This window comes from Seriola aureovittata, chromosome 15 (assembly GCF_021018895.1).
Source record: "Seriola aureovittata isolate HTS-2021-v1 ecotype China chromosome 15, ASM2101889v1, whole genome shotgun sequence".
Classification (NCBI taxonomy): domain Eukaryota; kingdom Metazoa; phylum Chordata; class Actinopteri; order Carangiformes; family Carangidae; genus Seriola; species Seriola aureovittata.
In genome coordinates, this window is record NC_079378.1 from 13140900 (window position 1) to 13160779 (window position 19880).

The window sequence follows — 19880 nt, forward strand, 5'->3', positions numbered from 1 at the left end:
AAGATGGTGGCTATGGATAAAGATAGGGGCGTTTGGGAGAGAAGAGGAGACATTACCATAATAAGAGCCTCTTCATTTGCACACAAGCCCAAGCTACCCCTACACCACCACCCCCAAAACTCCCTCTGGTCCGTAGTCACACCCATTAAGCCTGCAAAAGCCTTCATTGTCCGGCCAGGCTGCGGACCTGAGGACCCCTCGCCAACAGATTGGGTTGGGTGAAGGGTTACAGCCAGACAAAGGAGGGTCCCTCCCCCTTCTCCTCTATTTGAAATCAATCACACTGGCTTTCACATTCAGTGTCCCCCGCCCTGCCCTCCTCTCCTTGTCAGCAGTGACAGTGGGCCTGGGCCAGCTCCCCACAGAGTCCTCATGCTGAATCGTCAGCCCTCCTTTCAGGGTGAGTCCCACCGTGGACGCACTGTCTCTGACAAAGCAGCAATGTAGGCAAAGATTGAATGAGTAAAGCTGTTGTTAGAGGAAGACCACGAGATGTTGTCTCAAAGTGTTGTTGTTTTTACTAGTAAATGAGTCTGTCTCCTGACCTTTGGGGTCTGGAGACCTGTTCAGACCTAGTTTTAAAAAGGCAATAGGGCTTTTGAGAAGATGTGCTTTTTTTTTGTTTGTTTTCTTTATATTCAAAAAGATTTGCAAATTTATGGTTTTCATCCAACAACAGCAACAATAACTGGGCTCCTTCTGGTATTTACCCACAAGCTGTTTTCTTGGGTCGGAGGCCGCAGCGGTTTACTACACAATGACAAATGGAGAGTTTCATTCCAAAATTTCCCAAGTTTACGCCATCGTTTAAGAGCCAGTCCATAATTCACCACAAACATTTGAGGCTTGAGCTGTCGATGGAAAATGAGATAATTTGTGTTTCTCAGTCCGTCATAACTCAAAAAAATAGGCCAGTTTTTACAGTGTTTACAAAAGTTGCTGATGCGAACCAAATTTGAACAGCATCTACTATTGGTTCATTATTTGAGATTGACTCCAATGTTATAATTTATGTATTTTATGTTTAATTATTTACTGATTGTGACTTTAAGCTTCCATTTTGGGAAAGTGTACATATGTAATAGAGGTCAATAGTTTCAAATGTTTCACTAAATTGAATTTGGTGATATTTTGGAATGAAACCTGAACATGAAGACAGTGTGACAGCTGTGACGGGTTTGGCACTTGAAACACTTGATTAAATTCCTCTCTCCTTTTGCCACCAATAACCTTCATTTTTGTGTGTCATTCAGAATAATTTATAAAAGGTAATCGTCTTTCTGCTGTTGATATGTACATACAATATTTTAATATTCTAATATATTCACAGGAAATCATAAATTCAGGCACTTTGCTGCTGCTACAGCAACTTCTTAGCACGAGAGATCCTGAGATTTAAGACCGTTTTCTTTTTTAAATAAGCAACACAAAAGTAAAATAATCTTATATAGAGAGATTTATATTTAACAATCAGTTTCTTCTTTTTTATCATAGCAAAATAAATCTTTTTGTTTTGTTAAAATGTCTTTATCACCAAGGTTTTCAAGCCCCGGTTTTGGGTTGAGTTTTTGTGAGGAGATCATTGTCCGTCGCCTCTCTGAAGGAGAGCTGATCAAAGAAAGCATTTCAAGCTGTTTTTGAGTACCAGGGTCTCTTCTGTTGTGTTTAGTGCCGCAGTTTTCCAACGTTACAACTGTTCTTGGGCACAGTGCCAGAGCTGATAGTCCAAAGTACCATGTTTAGTTTGTCGTCTTTTCTTCTGCTCCTTCTTCTGCCCACAATGAAACGTTTTCCTACAAAACTCCACCATGTAATGAAGCCCACCGGCCTCAGTGCTCCACGTGCACACGTGTGTCTGTGTGTGTATTTGTGTCTATGTGTGTGTATAAAAAATGCCCACCTAAATCTAAGGGCTTTGTCTGGTGCCATGATGGAGGTCCACTGTAAAACTCAACAAGAATAAAAACTTTAACTTAACTTTAGAAATGCTGCTGTGGACCTCCAGTATGGCCGCCAGTGAATGTTTTGTTTTTCAATGAAAGCCCAAAGTTTCCCCACTGTGGTGTTGTGTTCATGTGTGTATATGTTTGGGCGCCTATCTCAGCGCCGTCTTCATGTCTATCCGGGAGCGCACATCCTGGTAGCCCAGGAGACAGGGGTCGGTGGACAAAGCATCGTGGGTAAAAACGGAGTCGTTGTCGGAGGAGCAGGAGCTAGACGTGTCCTCGCATGACGGGGAGTACTGCTCAAAGGGTGTCGACAGGTCCAAGTACTGAGAGGAGAGAGAGGAAGTTCAGAAATTAGGGAACTGTTGGTGTCTCCGCAGAGGCAGAAAAAGAAACTAATCCGCATTGACATATTAGTAAAATTGGCAGTAAACAGCAGAGGAAACTGAATTTGGCGTGTTCTCAAAGGCTGTCAGGCTGCTGTTGAACATGCCGTTCATTTAATGATGTCCATGACAGAGGAGATGCAGATGTGGAGAATTGCTGCCATTGCAGTTTTACACCACCACATCAGTATAGACCAATATTGAGACCAATATTGATCGGTCAAGGTTAAAAAGATTTTTAGGCTTGTATCTAAGCCGATAAATTTCTGTACGAGTGCAAGTAAAAACCGACAAATCAATAACATGAACCGTCGACTGATCTGTGGACGACAGTTTGTTGGTCTGGATTTGTCGGAAAAAACTCTCTGAAATTTCAGCAATTCCGATAGTTTCGACACATTTTGATTTTGTTCCTGTTGTTTGGAGTTGATAAGTCTGCTCTCTACACATTCACTGAAGACATCTGGACAGCAGATTGGGAAGGAGAGGAAGAAGAACATGTGTGTGTACATCTTCACGAGTGCATACGTTAGCATGTGTGACTCTGTGTGCGTGTGTGTGTGTGTGTGTGTGTGTGTGTGTGTGTTTGAAGCCCACCTCGTCAGAGATGGACAGCAGCACTCTGTCCAGCTCCTCCACAAGCTGTTTAAAGGTCGGCCTCTGGGTGGGAACAGCATGCCAGCACTCACGCATCATCATGTAGCTGCAGAGGAAAAAATAAAAACAGAAAAACATAATTTCTACACTTAAAATAATCTACAACGAGACAACAAAGCACAAAGTTTAGTTGATGGATACAATTCTAAAAAAAAAAAAAAACCCTATTTGAAATAATCAAATCACTCGGCTCTACTTGTCACTCCCCACAAGTAAAGCACAAAGCTCAGCACAGCAAGGACTGGGAAATTAATTAGCTTGCAGGCTTCATTTCATTTCCATCTGTACTGATGCAAAACATCTCGAGATAAGAAGAGAGAGGAGCTCCTGCTTACAGTTCATGTGTGCAGTTGGAGGGTTTGTCCATTCGATGTCCCTCCTTCAGCAGCTTGAAGAGCTCTTCAACCGGGATACCAGGGTACGGCGAGCCACCCAGCGTGAAGATCTCCCACATCAGGACGCCGAACGACCACCTGAGCACAGACGAGAGTAGAGGGCGCAGGATGTGATCAGGACACATATTTACTTCCGTTGACTGTGGTACAAAATGATGTATGAAGCCATATGATGCGATTAAAACAGAACTCATATCAAAGATGTTTGTCATTCTACTGTCACATTAGTCTCGTGCTGCACATTGGCGTGTTTTCCTGCCGCAGAGACTTTGACTTACACGTCGCTCTGGTGTGTGTAGACTCTGTCGAACAGGGCTTCTGGTGCCATCCACTTCACCGGCAGCCGTCCCTGCAGAGCGGACATGGAAACATTAGAGACCACAGTCTAACTAAACCACAGTCTCACTCTATGTCTCCCAACGCCCCCCCCCCCCCCCCCCATAGTCCTCCCCCTCCTTTGTCCTCGTCTCCCCTCTTTTCTAATTAACTCCCATTAAGGCTGCTGCCAATCAGAGGAAAACATCAGACATCTGTCTTGAGGAGTATTAAAGCTGTGAAAGGAGCCAGGCAGGAGGAACATGACTGAAGAGAAGACATGTTTACAAGCAGGGCTGGTGACGTGGGTTTTCTTTTTTTTTTTTTACGAACCACCAGCTTCCACTTTCATCTTATAACAGTCCAAATACCTTGATGATATTAACATGACACATTTTTCATCCCTGAAGCTCATATGTCAGGTTCAGCTGATTTACATATAATTCTAATACAGTAACTCTACTTGAGCATATTCTAGTAATCTTATTTAACAGCATCGTTTTTTAAAAAGAAAAGGAAGAAGGAAAATAATATTTTCCCTCTGAAACGTGCTGTAAGATGACGACAGCTCAGCAGCTCAACTGTGGAAAGGCAAAAGGAGAGCGACACTTTGGCTGCACTCTGCCCCACCCATTAACTACTGGAAAACAGAACTCTCCACTGGTGTGAAAGTGTGAACGTGTGAAAAGTGATTCCTGAAAATAAGCTGCTACGCAAACTGTCACTCACGTTGGTGGTTTTCTTGTAGTAGTCGATCTGGTGGACTCCTCTGGCCAGGCCAAAGTCAGCGATCTTCATCACGTTGTCTTCCGTCACCAGAACGTTCCTGGCTGCCAGATCTCTGTGGATGCACTGTGGGGAGAGAAGAAGAAGAGGGAGGATTGAAGAAACCTGACAAAAACCTGAAATGAGCTTTAGGCCAACTGCTGCGTCTCCAGATTAGAAGATTAGCATTAAGTTGAAATGGTCTTGGATAATGGGCTCAGAGATTTAATTGGGAAAATGGGCTGAATACATTGTTTTTTTGTTCAGTATGTATTTAGTTTTTTCTTTTTTTGGTGTTGTATGCGCTCTCCTTTTGGCAAATTTACAGTTCTGACCAATCAAGAAGCTTGAACTAAACTTTATTATCTTTATTATCCTTTGAATTGAGACTTGTGACATGACATGTTTCTGTCTGATCCAGGCTTTGGTTTGTAAAAACACAAAGCTAGGGAGGGTAGAGATGATTCACTGCAGATTTTCTCCAAAAAATGAAAAGACTCAGGAGTCTAAAGTCAACACACAGTGCCTCATTTTAGTGAACGCAACAAAATTAAAATGTCTTTATATAGAAACCTGGGAGTTTGAAGAAAAAACAACCCTTTGGGAGGAAAAAAAGAAAGGCCCTGTTTGCCCACATTGAATGGATGTCATTAAGTTTATTTTGGTTTTCATTCGAAATAGACGTGGGATTTGTGGGGACGTGCGAAATGAACCACTCTTGGTTTGTGGGTCTCCCCATAATGGAGGGTTAGTTTCAGGCTCCTGCATTCTTAGGAGGCCGTAGAGCCAGAAACCTGATGCCTACACCCAAACGACGGCTCGGCTGCCTGTTTGCTAACAGATTTATGGCAGCGCTAAAAAGGACAAAGCCCGGCGACAGAGGGACGGACAGATGGATGGAGAAGAGTAAACAGGGCTGAAGCTGCGGCAGATTTCTGTTCAGGAATGCCTGTCTGAGACACCGGCTGGCAGACAAAGAGACGTGTTGATAAGAAGCACACAGACAGAGAGCATGCAGGGAAAATGAAAGGAATTGAAACATGGGGGGTGGGAATGGGAAGAAAAGAAAGAAAGAGACAGACAAGAGAGACGGGGGAAAGGAAAGACCTGGAGCTGCCATCCAAAACTGTCTGAGCCACACTCATCCATCTGAAGGCCAAGTGCCCAAATACAAAAACACTGAATTACACAAAGGAACTCAATCCTAATCACACTTCCCTTCAAGTCAAAAGCAGACTTCTGATATTACAGCCCTTTATACAGTTTAGAAGTCAACAAATGTGGAGCATGTTACTAGATTTCGTGGCTGTATTTCCTGCCCAGAGACATGGCTACAATTAACTGTAATGAGGACCCATATGTAAACATTGAAGCTCGCAATGTAAAAGTTCCTTAAGAACACAAATCTTCCATCTGGCTTGCACCAAAACAATTAAAATTTGTATATATTAGAAATCTCAAGTTATATTGGATCAGTACAAAACATATGTGTGGAGCTGTGCGTGCATGCAACAAGTGAAAGCAACAGTGCTGTAGAATAAGCTGAACACGGATCTATAAAATGTCAAGTTACCACAACCCAAAGTCTTGTTTTGTCTGATCCACAGTATGAAATACAAAGATATTCCATTTACAATGATATAAACAGAGAAAAAGCAGTAAATTCCCACCTTCAAGAAGCCAGAATAAAGGAATTTTGGGCTTTTTGACTCGATAAACTGCTTTAACAATTTACAATTAATCAACTTTCTCTCATTTGACTGATCCATTTATCAAATCGTTTCAGCATAAACCTGACAAGTGAAAAGGAACTCACTAGGTACAACATAACAACACAAAAATAAAAAAGCTTAACTACACCATCAAGAAATTCAGTGATATACACACTGTTACTACAAGTTCTGAAGACTCGTTAAAGTGAACGTACCCTCTTAGAGGCCAGGTACTCCATCCCTCTGGCCACCTGGTAGGCACAGGACAGCAGGTCTTTGAAGGTGAGCTGTTCCTCAGGCACCTTGGTCACATCAAAGGTGTAGTCCATGCCTGGGGGTCGCCGGGCCCGCAGGTATTCCCTCAGACTGCCCTTGGAGGCGTACTCCACCAGCACATACAGAGGGCCTGAGGGGGGAAACACAAGCAGCGTGTTGTTACTATTGGTCGGTTTAGCCTGGTGGCCACCAAAGCTGCAACAATGCGGCTTGGGAGGAAGGCAACGGTGCTGTCCTTTCTTCGTTGACCAATCACAAGCCGACAGATAACCGGCGCAACAATCACATTTAAATGAAAGATATGAAACTCACCATCCTGCGTGCAGACTCCCAGCAGGTTGATGATGTTCTTGTGTTTGTCCATCACCTTCATCAGCTCCATCTCCGAGATGAGATCTGCCAGATCTTTGTCTGTTGCATCATCTGGAGGGAAAAATACCTCTTATTTAGACAGGCATGCCTTTGTCACAGACAGCAGACTTCAGCTAATCCCTTGGGGTATTTTTGTGTCTGTATCATTTCTTTCCTACCTTTGAGCATCTTAACCGCCACAGTGGTGGCCTGGTCTGGGCAGTCCTTGTTGATGCCGTAAGCCTCAGCTCTAACCACCTGACCAAAGCAGCCTTCTCCGAGAGGTTTGCCCAATGTTAAACTAGAGAGAGAAAGAGAGAGAGAGTCAGTGAAAATAAGTATGTCCAAATGAAAACTGTACAAATCCATAATTTTGGGCTCTGGTTTCTTAAAACACGGGTTGGGCAGAGCCAAAAATGGGCTGCGGACTTGTTTCTTTTTAGGTCCCCACATGATGCGAGAGCTAGAAATGTTTAAAGGAGTCTGGATCCCAGCAGCCAAACTAAACTTAGTGAAGAAATACTCTCTTTGCAAGGGGCAGAGCTTTTATGTAAACGCAACATTTCAAAACAGTTCTCTTTCATAATGAATTCAAATGTGATGACCCAAGTGATTCTACATGACAGATAACTTACTTCTCTCTGGGGAACTCCCAGTCCGGGTCATAGGGCAACTCAAACTCCATGACTCCAGCCAGCATAGGAGAGCAGCTGGACGAAAGGCGAGCCACCCTCATCAGAGACGCACTGGACTTCCCTGACGAGTTGGACTCGACTGAGTACTGATGGAAGAAATGCAGAAAAGGACAATTTAGTCAAGCAACCAGGAACAAACAGGAGGGCTTTAAGTGTGGAAATCAGACGTGGCCGGATGGCGCTTTTGTAGGAACTTTCAAGCGTACACGGACCGTACGTCGTAGCCTGCCATATGCCAAAGCATCTTGTTAGACTGAAGTTCCCATGATACATTAGTGCCCTGTACCTGTCTGCGAAGAGGAAACTTGGAGAGCTTCTGGACAGGAAGAGCGTCAAACGGCTCCCTTCTGGGGTGGACCTGCATTCGGCACAACACCACGATGACGATGGCCATGATCAGAGCCAGGAAACCACAGGCGTAGATGATGATGTCGGTGTACTTGGTCTCCATGGTGTCCATAGCATCTGCTGCTTCCTCCTCTGTAAAGAGGAAAGTGACGAATTAAAACTACTTCCAGATATTAATGTTCAAAGTTAGCTTTTTTTTTGTTGAAGAATTAAAGTCTTCAGTATCATTCATCTTTTACCTGAGAGGACGGTCAGCCAAGCGGACTGGTGGGCAAAACCTATTGAATTTCCAGCCAGGCAGGTGTACTCTCCCGCATCCTCCATGGTAACTTTGGACAGGTAGAGCACCTCCACCTCTGACATGTTCAGACTGCCAGTCTGCACAACAGAGTAGAAATTATATAACAATTACACATTTCAGAGAACTCTCTTCCAGGATCCACAGAATGTGTTTGTGCTTGTCTAGATCCTCTGATTAAAACACCTGCTGTCTGACACCCACCTTGAGGACCTGTACGTAAGGCGTCCCATCAGGACCGTAGCGGCTGCCGTTTCTTTCGATGTGTTTCAGCCACTGAATATGAGGCTGGGCGTCGCTGTAGACCTTACAGTGGAACTGGACGTCACTGCCCACCACTGCTGTAGTGTTGGCTGGTAGGCCGGCCTGCAGGATGGGCCTGTGGGGGGAGCGTTCTGTATGGGGAAGAAATCGGAGAGGACATGAGTCAAGTGAGCAGAGAAATTTGAAAAATCTCAATAGGCTCCGGAGAAACCAGTGAGAGCTTAAAGGATTCCCCCTTTTCCCCTCAGGGCAACGGTTCAAAGGTGATCCGGGAACACGGAGACGGAGATTTAACTGATGTGCCGAGAGAGGTTTAATCCTGACAGTCTCAGAAACACCCCTCACACCGAGAGTCCTTGTAGGCCGGACGAATGTGGCGGAAACTAGAATCGTACCGAACTGTGGCAAAAACATCCAGATATTTGGCCACTTAACAGCCGACAAACAAATGTCTAAAAACGGCCAGCAGTTGTTACTGTCACCTTTAATGTGTTTGTACGCTGGCAAAAGAGCAGAAAATGTCATTTTGGGATGAAAACCGGTTCCATTAGTGTGGCTCTTTGTCAGCTGGTTGCCGGGGTCTCTTTGATCTGCGGTTACTCTCGCTCTCTGATCTCGTTAGCCGTCTCGTTAGTCCTCTCCCCCCGTCGATGGGGACAGAAACTGACCCCGCGGTGGACAGACAGCGAACAAATGAACAAATAAACCGCAGTCCTCCTTGATCTTCTGTCACAGGTCAGGTAGAAAACTGGTGTGGACGCCTGACCGTCCACATCCTGCCCGCCACAGCGGACGCCAGGCGCCCCTGTCACCTTCTGCTCACCCCTGTGGTTATCCCCTCCCTCAGACTGGAGGCTTTTATCTGCTTTTTCCATAAGTGCTGACTAATAACTGTTGCTATTGCTGCGATAAATGCTGTCAGCAGATTGTATTGGAGTTTAGGTTTTAAGAACACTATCTTATGTTTTGCTGATATTTAATTCAGCACTTATTATGTAATCTAATAAATCTGAAGCTGTTGATCATACAAATATTGGTCAAGAGACACAAATATATAAAAAAAAGAGTGTCTAAGACATTAAAAAACAAGCAACAATGACAGACACTCTGGATTACGCTTCATCGTGTCTTACCCAGGACGTCGAGGACGTAGCTGTGAGAGATGGAGCCGTATTTATTCTCCACCAGGCAGGTGTAGTTTCCTCTGTCTGAAGGAACTACGCTCTCCATCACCAGGCTCCAGTGCTGGTGTCTCAGCTAGACAAAGAAACATTAATCCATCATTAGATTGGACAGACACTTGGATGAGTCCAGATAGTCCTAATTTTTCTGTCCACTGCCTGTTTTCAGAGTCTCAGGAGTTTATGATAAAACGATGATGCACACTGGTAGAGAAAAGAAAAACTACAACCTGGAATCTCACAAAACATCTGAACTAATTCAACATCACACTCTGCTGTCATTCTCACCTTAATGCCACCAATGCGATGCTCTCCTCGAAATTCACGTCCATTTTTGAGCCAGCGAATGCTCGGCATGGGGCTGCCCATGGCCGGGCAACGAAACTTCACCGTGTTGCCTGCAGGAACAGCGTACAGCTTCTTCTCCATGCGCTGGGTGTGGGTCCAGTAGGGACCTGAATGGACAGAGACATTAGTCAGAATGCTCTGATGAAACCTGGGGACTGAGTTGTAGCAACGAAGGAAACAACAAACGCACCTCTGGAGAAGTAAACCTGGTCATTTTCGATCTCAGCTGATGAGTCCTCCAAGCCGTTGTCCTCGTCATCATCCCCTGATCCCAACGAGTCTGTACAGGTGACAAATAAATACAATGTGAAGAGAGACAAAAACACTTTTTCTGCCACTAAAAGTCAAAAAAGCACAGGAAGCAAACAGGAAGCAGTTGAATATTTTGCATTTTTGATTGAAAAATGATTCAGATAACTGTTTTATTAATAGTTTGCTAATGAATTAATCAAATATATAATCATGTCCGTTGTAATATAATGTAGCATGAATTTTGGCAGACATATTGAAAGTCCTCAGCTCTTAAAGCTTTTAAAACAGTGTCAGTGTCTGTACCTGTTACAGTGATGGTGAAGTTTCTCACGGGCTCTTTGCTTCCCCGGAGAACACAAATATAAACGCCCGAGTCCTCGTATGTTACGTCTGTGATCTCCATGATGGCACCGCGGATCTGGATCCGTGGTGTGGGCAGAACCCGGGCTCCCTCCTTGTACCAGTTCACCGCCATGCCAGGCCGGGTGCTCATGTCACAGCGCAGCTTCAGCACGTTACCCGGCTCTAACAGAAGATGCTCTGTGGTGTCCTCGCTCAGGTCCTCAAGAACATCTGTTGGAACCGAACAACACAAACGCTCTTATTTTGACGTTCAGGCTGTGTTTCAACCTTTTTTCATTTACTTTCATTCTTTTATTCGCTTTCTATTTCTTCTGCTCTTTTAAATACGTTGCCACACAGACAGACAAGGCCAGTCAGCGGGTCATTTCTTCACCTCCTCTCTAAAGCGAGTAACCATCCCCTCAACTATGACCTTCAACTCCTTAACCCCATTATCTCCCATCCCCACACACACACACTCCCACACAATGAAATTACCATGGAGACCAGGAGGCCTAACCGACCCAACCCTCCTCCACACACCCCCCTCCTCTTCATCTTTTTGTTCCTCTGTGGATTATTGTGGGACTGAGAGCGATCTAGCTAACACTGCAAACTCCCTCCCTTCTGCACTCACTCACTCAAAAAAAAAGATGAAGAAGAAGAAGAAGAAAAGAAATGAGAAGGAAGAGAAACCGAAGCTAATGAACACATTGCGGCGTGACAGAGGACGGAGAGTAAATCTAAGGGGCGGTGAAGGTTCACTGGAGATCTAAGTGAGCGAAGGGAGGAGAGAAGTCTGTTCCAGCCTGGAGAAGAGGACACTAGAGTTTGAGCCCACACAGCTGGCCGCGATACCACCTTCAACAAGTCTGTCCTCTCTTATCAGGGTTTTACAAACTTATCTTTTTACATTACAGACACCTAAAAGGATTAAAATTAACATGCACTCAATGCTCACAGTAGGTGTTACAGATAAGCTTAGACTGTCAACATTTCACTTCACTTTTTCCAGCACAAGGAATGAAATTACCTGCGGGGATATCAGCAGCAGTCAGGTCCACCGTTCTGGAAATGATGGTACCTGTGGAAGGAAAAAGGATGAGGTTAGAAAAAGGGTGTGATACTGTGTTATAAATGAATGGTCACAGGGTTGAGAGATGCCAGATTGTAAGTGGGTCAAAAGGGGTATTATTGGGGAACTTTATATCAAGCTGTCCAACAAATAGTAAGGTATGAGTGTGTCTCACCGGGCAGGACGTCCAGCCACGCCGCCTGCATGGCCTGCACTGCCTGGCCTCCGTGGGTGCTCTCCGCCATGCAGATGTACTCGCCTGCATCCTCCGAAGTGATGTTGGACAGATGCAGGGTGTTCACCTTGGATGCGTTGCTCTGCAGGGCCTGAACAGAGGAGGGATCATTTTAACATCTTTTTAATATGAGAAGAACAGAATCAAATCCCAATCTGAGTAAAACATGAAAAATCAAATTGCAGTTGTTTTTTTTTTGGGGGGGGGGGGGGGGGGGGGGGGGGGGGGGGGGTTTGAGGATATGTCAGCTTCTCACCGTCAGAGCCCTGAGGCGAGGCGGTCCTCCCTGGCTGCGTCCCGGAGTGCCGACCTCCGTCTTCAGCCACTGCACCTTGGTGGATGCCGGCCTGTGGACTTTACACACCAGCTTCGCCTGACCGCCCACCACCGCTGTGGTGTTTTCTGGGTAACCTGGCACAATCAGAGGCCTGGAGACCCGTAGATCTGGAGAGGTGAAGATAGAAAATCTGTCTTAGTTCTCGAGCTTCCTGTGAATTTTATTTTGAGATTCATTTCCATGGACGACTTAGAAGAAAATTGCCCGTTAGTCCATGAATGTGGTTTGTTGTCTTTCCTGTGAATGATGCTTATTTACTTCTCAAAAGCTACAACACTTTGTTTAAAAGAGCCAAATATCAGGTGTCATGGTGCAAGTATTTCACAGAATAAAGGAGGAGTCTATTTAATAAACTGTTTCAAACCTGCTTGGTCTGAATACGCCCCGAGTGAACAAGATAAAAATTGTTAAAACACACACTGGCGGTTTCAGTTTACCTCTGAAAGGTCAGGTAACAGAACACCGTGTTCCCGAACAACCACCGTCATTTAATGCGACCAGGAACTGGTGATAGAGTGCCCTGATAACCCGTCTACTATCGTGTCACCATCAGCCACAGTGCCATCCATTCAGTGGGTCACTCGCCCATTTATGTGCTCGCCCACTCGCTTGTTGGAGCATATGTGCGCCCTGGCCAGGGACCTCGCTCACTGCTCAGTCACTCAGAACGAGCAATTTTCCAGGGCAATTTTCTGTCTGATTGCTTCCTGCGAGCGCTTAGTGAAAAGGCAATCTGTTCCCTTGTCGGAGTGAAGTGCTGCCTTCTTTCCCAATCGGCCAGAGTACACGTAGAAGCAGTGCTTTCAGGAATCAAATACACGGTTGCAACCTCGTTAGTGGTAAATCAGAAATGGCGAAGCAGCCAAAAGGAAAACACCTTAAAATAAAGGTCTTGACGGCCACTCGCCATCAATCTGTTTAGTGTCCTGTGACCTCTGACTTCAAAATATCAAGAATATGAATATTATCCCAAGAAGCCACACATTTTCCTCTAATGGGGCAAAATTGAACACAGTAAAACTAGCAGTCAGCAGTAAATCACAGAGATGAACCCACACACACACACACACACACACACACACACACACACACTTGCAGCCATGCTAATGAACTTGCAGAGACAGAGACGGTGCCCTGGAGTTGAACTTGCGGCGGAGTGTGAATTGTCACCCAGAGGCGAGGGGGCAAACAAAACACAACACAACACAAACAAACCGCTCAGCTGGTGCGAGCCAGCCAGTCAGCCAGCCGGCCGGGCTGACAGCGGAGCCCTCTGTGGAAACCAGTTGGGACAATGAAGAGGCCTTCATGCCCCCCGGTCCAGGAACTCACAGCAGCAGAGCCCAGTAATATGTAGCCTGCTTCATACCAGTTCTATTACCAGGAGATCTTGTTCCTGATTGGCTTGCCCTTATTTAAATTACTGAAATGTATCCAATCAGGTCAGTTTGCTTTAACGCATGGTTTATAACTCCACATGTGAAACACTGATGCTGGTTTATAAACAGATAATGTACGGTTGATCATATAATATAACACAGTTGTTAAACTATTGATTAATTGACTTATTAAAGGGATGCTGGGAGTTTATTTTACGTCGTTACTCGACAAAGTTCATAAAGCAGCTTTGAGAATCACAAGCCGCTAACTGGTCCAACTCCATCCACAGGCAGCTCTGGCCCAGACACCCTGCCTGACCAGCAGATGCACTCCCTAAAAAAAAAAAAATGCCAACCCAGTTAATCTGTGCAGAGACCAAAGCAAAAGATGGCATTCTCTGGCACGCTCTGATCTCCTTACTGTTGCAAATGGCTCCCTGTCAATGATAAATGACAGGGAGCCATTTGCGATTTCAATACAAATCCATCTCAGATTCAGCCAGCCAAGTTTTAAGTTGCCAAGTGTCCTTTACACTTGTGTAAATGTCCTTTCTTACATTCAGCTTTGTGGGGATGAAGAGCAGCTGAAAACACAGCAGCAATGTGCGGACAAGAGCTACACTCAGACTTTTATATAATCTGTAATGATGTGGGAGAAAACAGGGCTCAAAATAAGTTTGTCTGGGGGGTGGGGTGACATTGGACAAGTCAGATCCCTGCATTTAGCAGCAGCAGCAAGCGGTTTGTAACATTAGATGTATAATTATATTTGGAAGGCAGTGTGATTTATTTTCACTCATAGTGATTATCAGATTAGCAACATGACAGAAAACACACAGGGATTAATAAAATCTTTCTTAGATAAAACGTCAGATGTAAAAAAAAAAATAAAGAAAAAGAAAAAAGAAAGGACATGTCTCTTTCAGCATTAAATTTCAAACTATTCATTTTCTGCATCATCTTCCTTCAGAGTGAAGACTGGATGAAATCGACCCGGTCAGTGTATTGTGGGCCCCTCTAACCCTTGTGACCTCTGTTTAGCCGGAGTCATCTTGAAGGAGGTGGCAGAGTCTCATTTTAACTCTTTCAACTGACACCAAGGGGGAGTTGGCTTTTTCTTTCTGATGTCTCTGTCTTCTCTCAGTTATGATCATCTCCTTTGAATCAAACTATTTGCAACAATCACATTAATTCACTGAAACTTTAATTTATGGCAGAACTGAATCTCATCTTGAATTCTCACTTCTTCACTTATTTGACTTTGGCTCATAAAAGTGTTTCTCAATTTGATCGTTTTTATACAGAAGCTGTAAAAAGTGAGAATCGTTCCTCCAGTTTTACGAGGGATTTGGAAAAAAAAAAACCACATTAAAATAAAAATCATAAATTCCTCTCCATGTTTTACGACACGCAGATCAACTGTTATCAACCCTGGTTTGACTCTTCACTCATGTGTCTTGCAAATGAACCTAAGAGGTCTTTCCTGCACGTTGTCGTCTGAACAGCAAAAGCCCCAGCTGGCCTTTGCTTGTCCCTGCGCTACAAAGTGGGGCCACCGAGGAGGAAACAAGGCAACTTCTGTGCTCGACGCCTCCGGGACAACAATCCACTTTGTCTTTCATCAATCTACACACATCCTGACTTGAAAAAAAAAGAGTCTTCCCATTAATCTGACTGAAAAAGCTGATTTGCCTTATTGCAGCGGTGAAATAAGACATTCAAATTATATGTTTTATTCTTGAAAAATGCTGATTCTGATTCCACCTGTACTCGCCAGAAACATCTTTGATGGAACTCCAAACTGACAACGGCTGATTTGTTGCATTGGCTTCTCTTTGTAAAGCATCAATGAAAATTCCCGTGCAACACCCCCCCCGCGCTTCATCCTTTACAGCTGGCACACAGCCAGGCAGATTTACACTTCCGAGCCCCAGGGCCTCGGATGGATCAGGTAGCACAGTTTACGACAGCAAAAACACTGCAAGTTTTTTTTTTTTTTTTTTCCTCCCCCTGCTTCACTCCTTCCAAGACGTGGCTACAGCCTCTCTGTCATTTTCCCTGTCACCTGGACTTCCTCCCCCGCCAAACTAAAACCTTCTTACACAAAAAAAAAGTGACAGCGGATTGATGGAAGCCTTTACAAACACATTCGCACAGTTAAAAATCATGTTTTTTCCTAACAAATCACACTTTTTTTCTGTTTTTCTCCAGAAAAAATGTTGAAGTGATACAATCAGATTTCCACAAATCCCCAAAGATGAGGTGTAATGTCATGGTCCTCGTTATTCAGGTCTTACCTTTAGTTCTTCTCTCGTCAGCGGGCCTGGCTGACAATCTTTCCATCACACAGAGCAGCAGAAAGCAGAATGTGCAAACCCTCGCCATCTTCTGGATGTGACGCTTGTGTCTTTGTGGTTAAACGGTAGAAATATATGTTGGAAGCCTTGAGTGGGCCTCACACTCCGATTCCTGGCATTGGCAATCTCAGAAACACCACAAAGTCTCTAAATCTGGATCCTGTGGGGGGGCAAACAAACACATGGCAGACGGTCAGTTATCTGTTGATCAGAAACTCGATTCTTTGAGGGGATCTGGCCGGAGAGCAGCTAAAAGACATAAACTTTTCTGTTCACTTTTCAGCCAGGTGGCAAAAAAACAAACAATTGTTGAGGCAAATAGTTAAAGACAGAGTCTGTTTTGACTGTGAGCAGCTGTATTCTTAACCAGATGTCCTGCTAACTGTCCCGTCGGCCTTTACATTGTCCAGGCTCTCCTGCGTCATGAATAAGGAGCAGGGCTGTTAACCGCCTGTTGTTTGTCAATGGATGGCACTCAGTCTGCCCCAGGATAATGGGCCCTTACTAGGAAAAAAACACTTGAAACTTGCCAGGAAGCCACTGAATCTGAAGGAGCGGCAGAGATTCGACGGGCAGCTGATGAGACCTCAGGTTCAGGGCAGGAGGTGGAAACACACAACGGGCAGCAACATAATGAAATAGGTGACTGCAAAAAATCAGAGCACCTTCTTCAGACTATGATACAAATTTGGTTTCAGAAGGTGAAAACTTTAATTAGAGGGGTTAATATCAGATTATAACTCTAGAATTCACCTAAAGATTTGGTAATCGTCCTGGGTATGACACCTTACTTTGTTCAGCACCTCAGTCTGGAGAATATCAGTTAGGGCTATTTCCATTACTGGTTAGGCTGCCAGTTTTTTTTCTTCTGTTTGGTCAATAAAACGTCAGAAAAAAAGGGGAAAAATGCCCATCACAGTTTGCTACAGCCCAAGGTGCTGTGTCTACAAATGTCTTGTGTTTTCTGACCAACAGTCCAAAACCAGAAGATTTTCAGTTTAACATCACAAAGACAAAGAAAAGAAGCAAAGTCTCTGTTGTGAATTTTGAGCTTGGATTCAAGATTATTTTTTTTTTAGCATCAATGCTTAAAAAAAAAAAAAAAGACTTCAATGATTACTCTGAATACCTGCTGATTCAGTCTCTGCTGGATGACTAAACGACTAATTGAATGATGTTAACAAGCCTGTTTTCATCTTTTCTAACTGAACAAAAGTATGCTTAACTTACCAATGCAGTAAAGTTTCCTAATAATAATGAGAGTTAATAAACAACCTCCAGTGTCCACAGATGTGCATCTAAATTTTTTGATTCTGTTGTCATTATAAATGATATCTTCAGACAAACACCCCCATATCACTTAAATCCAATGAGATACTTGTTTTACTTAAGTAGCTATTATTATGAGGGTATTTTAACATTTACGTACAACACTGTCTCCATGAGCTCATTCTGCAGACAAACTATAAACTTTGACAACCTTGAAGAACACTAAAGGAATAATACAGTGATTTTTCTGCTGCGAGTCGGGCCAACTGCGCACAGGCGCCAGACCCTGGTGCGTGCGCTCCATGCATGCAGGCAGCGCCCACACACACACACACACACACACACCCTCTCTCTCTCTCTCTCTCTCTCTAACACACACACACACACACACACCGTTTAAAGAACCAGCTTGCTGAATGAAACGTATTCTTTCTCAATTAAGGACTGGAAAACTTTTTTTCTCCTGCTGCTGCTAATTCCGCTGGCACGCTGCCTGGCTGCTGCACTCTGCTGTGTTCAGCCGGAGCCAAAACACTTCTACTGTATTCTGCTTTTCAGCCCTAAAACACGGAGAGAACGGCGTCACTGTGCAGGTTTTTAAATATATATATATGTATATATATCTCTAATGTAGGCTACTGCATTTTTCTGTCACATAAATTACACTCAATAAATCCAGCCTATATGCACTATTAGTCTCAAACAGCCCTTGTAGGTAATAATGAACCTGCGAGCTGCCAAAAACAAGTCAGACCTGTCACTATTTATGTTGTACAGTTACAGTGACTCGCTTGGTTACAGTGTCCACACGTGTGTGTGTGTCCCGCCGCCTATCAATCAATTCAATCAATCCACTTCCTGACTTTTTGAAGATTTTTTTTTTTTTTTTTTTTAATTTAAGTGCTCCCACGTGAAACCACAACAATCAGAGAGGATCTTCTAGCATTAGTCTCCGATCAGGACTGTCATCACGCACGTTGTCGTTTTAATCACCTTGATGTGAGTGAAACATAAATGAAATCTATCACTTTTTATGTTGTTAAACACTGCCTGACAGAGTTCAGACTCCGCTCTTCTCTCCTGACAAATAGTCCATGTGGAAGGTTCAATGTCTAATAAGTGACTTGTTTGGCTCGGCGCATTGCAAAGCACAACAAGTTAAGCTTCGCCTCGTATCAAAACCTGCAGCTTCTTTCCTGAAATCCCCGTGTAAAATGTACAACACGTGGATTAATTCACTAGTTTACAATGCAAATGAGTGATCCTGAGATAGATCCTCTCCTGCCTGGTCTCAAGGAAGTATTCTGTTTACAAGCAAATCCCTGAAAACGAATAAAAGAGTAGACTAAAGTCTTCCTAAAAGCAGCATTTGTGGTTTTTAAAATAAATCAATATTTAGGTAAGGCTTCCTTAAATTGCTTTTTTGTTGTAATCTAACCCAGCCTCCGCCATGCCCTCTGAAAATGAATGAAACTCTCCAAGAGTCTCCAGCTGTCTCAGTCTGTTTTCACCCACCTTTCCTCCCGATCTGTCTTCGCCGTGATGACTGGCACCGAGGGGAAATCACTCCTCGTCCCGGTCGACACGAGTGAATATTGAAATCCTCATTTGGAACTCTGGTATTCCCGCTGTATCCTTTTCCCAAAAAGCAGTCTGTATGCGGGTTCTCGGCTGTTTTGTATCCGGCTGAACGCGGAGTTGAGCTTATAAATCCATCAAAAACAGCCCCCTGGAACATGAACGACAGCTGCCGGGTTCTCCTGGTGACCGGAGGAAGGAGCTGTGATCCCGGGGGCAAAGTCCACTGCAGCCGCTCGCTCAGAGCGCTAAATCCATGGAGAGAAAGAAAAACCACGCAGGGGAGCGAGAGAGTGGACTTGCGCGTGTCAAAACCTGTCCTTTCTCGCTCTGATGATGTTCAAAAAAGAAAAAGAAAAGAAAATCCGAGGTGGCGAGACAATGAGAGAAAGAGCTTGATAGAGACGGGTGATAAAACGTCCCCCCCCCCCCAAGCTCAGAGTCCCTTCTTGGTTAAACTGTAGCACTGTCTTGGATAAAACTCTTTACGTGCGCCTTTACGCAGCACGTCTGTAAGTTCTCCTCTCGGTGTGTTTATCCCGGTAAGATCTGAGCTCCGCTGCTCAAATGTGCAGCTCAGCCTCCTCAGTCCGTTTTCTTTCTACAGTAGAGAGAGGGAGATGGAGAGAGAGAGAGAGAGAGAGAGAGAGAGAGAGAGAGAGAGAGAGAGAGTGGAGCGAGTGACTGCGTCTTACACACACCAGCCCTCCTACAGCACTCTGCTGTTCTCCGGACGGCAGTCACAACAACAATGGTCTGAGAGCGGCCAGGGGAGCAGGAGGGGGGGCGAGAGACCGAGAGAGGGGAGGGGTACGCTTCTGTTGCCCCCTCTACCCCCACCCAAAACAGCCCCCATCCCTCCAAAGAGCTGGCAAATAAAACACAAGACCCCCCGCCTCTCCCTCCTCTCCACAGCGGCACAGCTCGCTGAAGTTGTTCCTGAAATCACTACTTCATTATCTTCCCAAATTTTTCCCAAGCAAACTTCACCTTTCTTAATAATTGTTTTTGTTGTTGACCCCCGCAGAAAACCGCAAATTAGCCGCAGTAAATCACGTTATCACAACTTATTTTTTATGACGACTCATAATTTATTGCGGGTTAATTGTCCTTTCTGCA

The 19880-nt window shown here is 44.5% G+C and overlaps 1 protein-coding gene across 1 annotated transcript; it reads right to left on the reverse strand.

Moving 5' to 3' along the window:
- Window positions 1-511: 511 nt before the first annotated feature.
- Window positions 512-19420, reverse strand: fgfr4 (fibroblast growth factor receptor 4). The gene is made up of 21 exons (XM_056397754.1): window positions 18699-19420; window positions 15855-16074; window positions 12098-12285; window positions 11782-11932; window positions 11565-11615; window positions 10493-10762; window positions 10128-10217; window positions 9878-10044; window positions 9542-9665; window positions 8349-8539; window positions 8086-8224; window positions 7785-7978; window positions 7439-7584; window positions 6983-7104; window positions 6765-6875; window positions 6392-6582; window positions 4429-4551; window positions 3663-3733; window positions 3325-3462; window positions 2930-3035; window positions 512-2272 (listed from the first exon to the last, which is right to left on the reverse strand). The coding sequence occupies exons 2-21, from the start codon at window positions 15940-15942 to the stop codon at window positions 2096-2098; spliced, it is 2838 nt and encodes a 945-aa protein (XP_056253729.1). The 5' UTR covers window positions 15943-16074; window positions 18699-19420; the 3' UTR covers window positions 512-2095.
- Window positions 19421-19880: the final 460 nt, after the last annotated feature.

Excerpts from the sequence above, each read along its gene's own strand:
- fgfr4 (XM_056397754.1), bottom strand. The coding sequence starts at position 15,942 with ATGGCGAGGGTTTGCACATTCTGCTTTCTGCTGCTCTGTGTGATGGAA. Across the intron at positions 11,933-12,097 it reads CTCGCCTCAGGGCTCTGACG|GCCCTGCAGAGCAACGCATC; the intron begins GTGAGAAGCTGA and ends TCCTCTGTTCAG. Across the intron at positions 8,540-9,541 it reads CTACGTCCTCGACGTCCTGG|AACGCTCCCCCCACAGGCCC; the intron begins GTAAGACACGAT and ends TTCCCCATACAG.